This window comes from Sinocyclocheilus grahami, unplaced genomic scaffold (genome assembly GCF_001515645.1).
Source record: "Sinocyclocheilus grahami isolate Dianchi unplaced genomic scaffold, SAMN03320097.WGS_v1.1 scaffold216.1, whole genome shotgun sequence".
NCBI classification, from domain to species: domain Eukaryota; kingdom Metazoa; phylum Chordata; class Actinopteri; order Cypriniformes; family Cyprinidae; genus Sinocyclocheilus; species Sinocyclocheilus grahami.
Genome location: NW_015505395.1, coordinates 1,136,709 through 1,142,976, shown reverse-complemented (window position 1 = coordinate 1,142,976; position 6,268 = coordinate 1,136,709). Strand labels below are relative to the sequence as shown.

The 6,268-nt window shown below is 32.8% G+C and overlaps 1 protein-coding gene across 2 annotated transcripts in view; it reads right to left on the bottom strand.

The window, feature by feature from the left end:
* Positions 1 to 6,268, bottom strand: part of LOC107596239 (lipoprotein lipase) — a 16,186-nt gene that overhangs the window by 2,422 nt on the left and 7,496 nt on the right. Inside the window, exons 1-7 of one of the 2 annotated variants that reach the window (XM_016286929.1) lie at positions 4,508 to 4,681; positions 3,620 to 3,795; positions 3,289 to 3,468; positions 2,280 to 2,388; positions 1,912 to 2,145; positions 534 to 776; positions 302 to 422 (exon numbers count right to left, since the gene is read on the bottom strand). In XM_016286929.1, coding sequence (XP_016142415.1) covers positions 302 to 422; positions 534 to 776; positions 1,912 to 2,145; positions 2,280 to 2,388; positions 3,289 to 3,468; positions 3,620 to 3,795; positions 4,508 to 4,595 — 1,151 coding nt within the window. In that variant the 5' untranslated portion in view covers positions 4,596 to 4,681. Of the gene's footprint in view, positions 1 to 301; positions 423 to 533; positions 777 to 1,911; positions 2,146 to 2,279; positions 2,389 to 3,288; positions 3,469 to 3,619; positions 3,796 to 4,507; positions 4,682 to 6,268 lie in introns of those variants that run through there. The other variant, XM_016286928.1, reaches the window with a different exon arrangement.

The window sequence follows — 6,268 nt, the reverse complement described above, 5'->3', positions numbered from 1 at the left end:
CTCTCTCTCTCTCTCTCTCTCTCTCTCTCTCTCTCTCTCTTCACTTCAGCAATAATCTGCCAAGTGTCTTTAAAGTCTGAGCGCCAAAGCATTCAAGTTTACAACAGTTTAAGTTGGAAATGTCATTTTCAGGTCTATGCTCAAAAAGTAGTTAACAGGTAATAAATGGATCATAACTATTGCATAAATATAATTTATTACCATAAAATCCCCTAAAAATACAAAATATTAAATAATAAAAATAAACATAAAAATACAAATAAAAATTTCAGCACCAGAGGGTTAAAATAAGGGCACTTACACAGTGACAGAGATGTCGTCTCTCTCATCGGTTGTCCCGAACAGAGACACTTTCATTGGCTGCTCCAGCAAAGTCATGTTTTTGTCGCTGAAAAGATGCACTTTAATCTGATAATGAAACACTGCAGGATAATGAGAGAAATGAATATACAAACTCACAAAAGTACAAACTAGATGTAGATTAGTAATGTATTTTCTGGGGAAACTGGCGATCTGGGTGGTTTCTGGCTCACCCTTAAACGGCATCATCTCGCGGGTTTTGAGGTACATCTTTGTGCTCCTAGTGCTGCGGATCTTGTTGATGCTGTAGCCGAGTTTGTTGCAGCGGTTCTTGCGGCAGCTCAGACACAGGCCCTTGTTGAAGGCGTCTTTGGAGCTGCAGCGATACGCCCAGCTCTGGTACGCCCGGTTCACCAGCGAGTCGATGAACAGGTGAATGGAGCGCTCGTGGGAGCATTTGATGATCTGGTCCATGTCTGACAGACGTCAAAGACAAGAGGTCAGATGAGTTAAGAAAAATCATCTTCAGTAATTGAAACAAAGCTGGAATATAACTAATATTAGATGAAAAACTTAAACTTATAAAACCTTTTTTTTAAAGAATTAGAAATGTTGCCTTGGCAACTATACTGAAATGAATAAGTTGAAGTTGAAGTACTAAAATGACTAAAATTTAAATAAATATTAAAGCTAAATAGAAACATAAAAAACCCCAAAAAACTAATAAAATTTACAAAAATGATTTTTAATAGAGTTAGCATTTTACTATCAATGTTGTTATTGTTAACTAAAACTACAACTATTAAAAATCGTTTTCGGTAATTGAAATAAATCTGAAATAAAATTAAAATATTAAATAAAATAAAAAAATAAAGATTTTTAAAAATTAAATTAAAATGAGAAATGTTGCCTTGGCAACTATGCTGAAATAAGTTGAAGCTGAAGTAACCTACTAAAATTACTAAAACTGAAATTAATAAAAAAAAAATTAAGCTAAACCGAAATATCAAAGAAAAAAAAATGAATATTTATTTTATTTTAATAGAGTTAGTGTTTTACTAACAGTGTTGTTATTGTTACTTTAACTATAAATCCAAAACTATTAAAAATAATTTCTGGTAATTGAAAAAAGCTGTAAAAGCATAAAATAAAATAAAACTTTTACATGAAAAAAAACTTTAAAAATTAGAAATGTTGCCTTGGCAACCAAAACTAAACAGAAATAATAGTAATATAAAACTAATAAAATTAGCACATAACAAATTGGATTTAAATAGAGTTAGCATTTTACTAACAGTGTTGTTATTATTAACTAAAATTGTTAAAAATCATTTTCCGTAATTAAAATAAAGCTGAAAAAATATTAGATTTAAAAAAAAACATAAAATCATAAATGTTGTCTTGGCTACTAACTGAAACAAATAAGTTGAAGTGCTAAAATAACTGAAACTGAAATACAGTAAATATGAATTAAAGCTAAATAGAAATATATGAGAAAAAACAAAATTACTAAAACTAAACTCAAATGAAAACTGAAAATTTTCATTGAAAATGAAAAATGAAAGTTATAAGTTAAAATCACACTGCTGACAATGCAGTAATCAGACGTACTGTATATGCCGTTGGTGGCGATGAGCTTCATGGTGTGCTGGATGCTGCAGCCCGGCTGGAAGGTGCCACCATTGGGGTAAATGTCCACGTGACCCACAGGCCTCTGGATGCCGATGCTGAGGTCCGGCGAGCCTCTGGTGTTTGTGTGCAGGACGTCCACAAAGGTGGCATCATCGGGTGACAGACGCCTCAGATTGTCAGCATTCTCAAAGCTGGGGCCCGCGGGGTCCAGACCTGGAAAACATTTTTTTATAGCTCTGAATAAACATCTGGCAAAGTGTCTTCTGGGACAGAAATAAAGAGATTGAGTTGAGTAGAATATCATGTTTAAATGCATCAATTTGACTAGTAAATAAAAGGCTTCCCACCAGTGATCCTGTTGACTTTGTTGTTGGTGAGGTTTCCTGCGACGCCGGCCACATGCGCACCCAGACTGTAGCCTAAAAGATGCACTTTTTCCAGAGGATAGTCCAACTCCTTCACAACAACACAAACAAATAACTGAATGAGCCCGATAAAGCCTGCAAGAACATGTCTGCTTTATATTTCACTCCAAAAAATAAGAAATTAGACTATTAATATCTTCTGTATTGCTGATAATTGAGATGGATCAGTGTTATTTTAGTTTTATTTATATACTTTCTTATTATTATTTATATACTTAAAGTTTTTATTTACATTTTGAATGAGCTTTTATTTTATATTTTCAGTTTTAATTTTAATAACATTTTTAGTATTTTGATGTGCTTTTGTCATTATTACTAAATATTAATTTTAGTTCAGTTTTAGTTTTAATTTATTTCCAGGTATAATTTTAGTGCCAAGGTAACATTTCTATTATTTCTCATTTTCGCTTTGTTTTTCATCTAAAATATATATTTTATTTCAGCTTTTCTCAATTAATGCTTTTAATCGTTTTAGTTTAAGTCATTGTCTTCGGTGCTTCTTCCATTTGTATTAGTTTTAGATTGTATTTAAATAATACACATTTTTTTGTTTTTGTTTTAGTTCAGTTTTAGTTGTATTCATTTCCAGTTTGTAATTTTAGTGCTTCAACTCTATTTCTTATTTCAGCTTATTTTAGTTCTAACATTTAGTTTCATGTAATATTTATATTTTATTTCAGTGTTTTAGTTTTGGTTAATAATAACCATGGGCTTAATAAATAAATAAATAAATAAACTCCATTATCAGCAATTAATTATTTTATTTATTTTTTGCTCATTTTTTGAAGAAGCTGTAGAGATACAAATCGTGACCTGGGCATGTTTTTTGTCACGGTAGGGATGTGGGGTATCATTCGGTCGACTGTCATTACAAAAATGCCCCAGCAATAAAATGAACAATGCTAACAATGTGTTTCTCTGCACACAGTACCTCCAGCCAGTTGACAAACTTGGCCACGTCTGCCCCCACCAGTCCGGTGTTTTCTGCTGATGTGGGGTAGTGTTTGCTGGCCCGATCCAGCCAGTCCACCACAATGACATTGGCACTGGGTTCACGTTCAAACAGAGCCGACACCAGCTTATAGACCCAGCTCTCAAGCAGACCCGCGACCTACAGGTGACACCACCGTTATTTATTATACTACAGTAATATAGCAAAATAAATGAAGTAACAGTTACATAAACACATGCAGTTGATATAGGGGAAAATAAGGGAAGGACATTAACTCTAGAGCGTTGTTTGAAAACATGTGTGAACTCACCGACCATCCGTGGATAATGAGGAAGGTTTGGGAATCATTTTTGAAGTTGCATTCCAAAATAGAGTCCCGTTGTCCCGGGACGAGATAGCAAAGATCCTCGTCAGGGAATTCTGGGTTTCTGATGGAGAACTTGGACTCGATGTCACTGTAGTCCACTGTCAGCTCAGTGGAGTTTCCTGAAACAAACAGCACCTGTTAATATCATCAATCACTTTAGCATGTGCATCTATTTAATACTGTATTATAGTCATTATATATGTGAAATCCGGAGGAGGAAGGGTTCTTCACAAGATATTTCCTCACCACTTTGACTTGTAAGCCATTATTCTCTGTAAAGCTGCTTTGAAACACTGTGTATTGTGGAAATGAAATAAAACTGATCTGGACTCGCTGATTCAGAATCAGTGTATATGCAATTAAGCGGCTCATATAAAAATGCAACTACACTGATCCTGGACCTGTGCCCTTGTCAATTCCACATACGCATGTATTTGTTTATCTAAATACAGTTGATTGCAATGCATTCTTATTGCAAAACAAACACATAGACACATATTCACAGTTTGCAATTTTAGTGCTTTAACTTATTGATTCATTCTAATATTTACATTTTATTTCAATTAACAAAATATTTTTTCAATAATTTTAGTAACCCCGAGCTTAATTCCCTTAATAATTGTACATTGCTAAATAAATAAATTAATAATAGACTTAAGTTTTACTCATTTTATTTATTTATTTATAAATGTTTTATTTATTTTAATTTTATTTATTAGTTTTTTCCATATATATATATATATTACAAATAAACAAATGTAAAATGAAGATTAAACAGAAATACATATTTTAATAGTAGCATCTACATCATTTTGATGGTCAAAAACTTACTAGCAAACACTTCAGTGGAGTTGGAGATTGGTTCGCTCGCAATAAGAGAAAATCCGATAACCAGCAGCCAGAAACCTTCTGTTCCCATAGTACAGAATAAATAAATAATTTTAATTGTAGGGTACAGTATAAATAAATAGTTGTGCGCTAATGATATAACGAGCCAAAGGAAGCTCCGCGTGTTATTTATCTGTGAACCTGCTGCTGCTCAATGCATTTATACCGAACAACGCCTGCGTTTTCCGTGCTCTTCAGCCATTGGTTGAAAGTGCGCGGGGGGCGTGGTTATCGGGGACACTTCAGCAAATCAAAGGAGCGAGATTTACATTCATACGACTGTCAATCACAAGCGTAACGTAAACAACTGCATATGCATGAATGAGTTGCTTTAGCCTTTGTGTTCAGCCTGAAGATTTAAACGTTGTGATGCTAAACGCTAAAATAGTTATGCAGAAGCTTCTGGATATTGGATATTGTAAACGCATATCATTGTTTTGGTGATTTATTATAAAAGTTATTTTAAAAAGGATGGCTTTATATATATTTCCATTACACAAATGTCTTATTTTAATTACTTTTATATTAATTCATTCATTCATTATTGTCTATTTTTGGTTTTAATTATTATAGCCTTATTGTATTTGTTTATGTCTGTATCTATTTCTATATTTGTTTATATTCTTGTATTGCTAAGTAAAAAATCATTTCAGACATTATAACTCTGATTTCAGAAGTTTATTTTGATATCATTTGTCCAATCATCCTAAAGTAATGCTGTTATTCTTCAGAATTACAGGTGTATGATCTTATTTCTCCTGTTAGAATTCCTTTGGGATTTTTGCAAAGAACATGTGGCATCTTGTGGCATTTTAGTCTTTAAACATACACACTGAAGCCATAATCAAGTTTATTTATTATTATTATTATTTTTTTTTTTTTTTAATTTAATTGTATTTATTTTTACAACTTTTTTCAATTACATTTTTTAATTGTTTTATTTTTAATTTTTTACATTTTTTTAAAAGTCTGATTACATTATTCTCATTTATCTGCGCAAGCATTTATTTACTTATTTTTTCAATTTGAGATCTCTTTTGCAAGTTTTCTCATAAGAGACTCAAAACACTTTGTTGTACAGTCTTTCTCAATTCTTTCTCTTTCTGTCAATCTGGCAGTGAGTCTCACGTTTGCATTATAGCCTATATCTCATGCCAGATCCTCGTTCTGCAACTGGCAACATGAATTTGATCAACTGTATCAGCAGATGTAATCTTCATTGAAACAGTTTTCATAAATGCTTCAATCAATGTTCCAGTGTTTTGCTAAACAAGAACATTGTGCATAAATTTCAGCATTGCATTGAGCAAGAATTTCTGCAAACCTCACTGTTGCTCAAAGTCTGTGAATCATCTGGTGTTGCAGTGATGTTTAGTGCTTGTATAAAGTCAGTTTCCAGTGATTTTAATTAGGCTTTTATATAACACACTTTATAAAAGCTGAAGAAACACTGATGCATGATCTGAAAAAACTCACCCCAGGAGTTTATGTCAGCACTCAGAGCATTAAATATCTCAGATATTAGCTTTTTTTTTTTTTTGATGGAAAGAATGTGGAGATGACATGGCCCTCTTTTCTGACCGTATGGTGAGAGTGATGTATCAGATGGTAATAACATGGTAAAAAATCAAATGTTGACAGCAGGAGGTGTCTACAAGACATTTACTGCTGCTCTTTGAGGAACAGCCAACAGGAGGCATTATA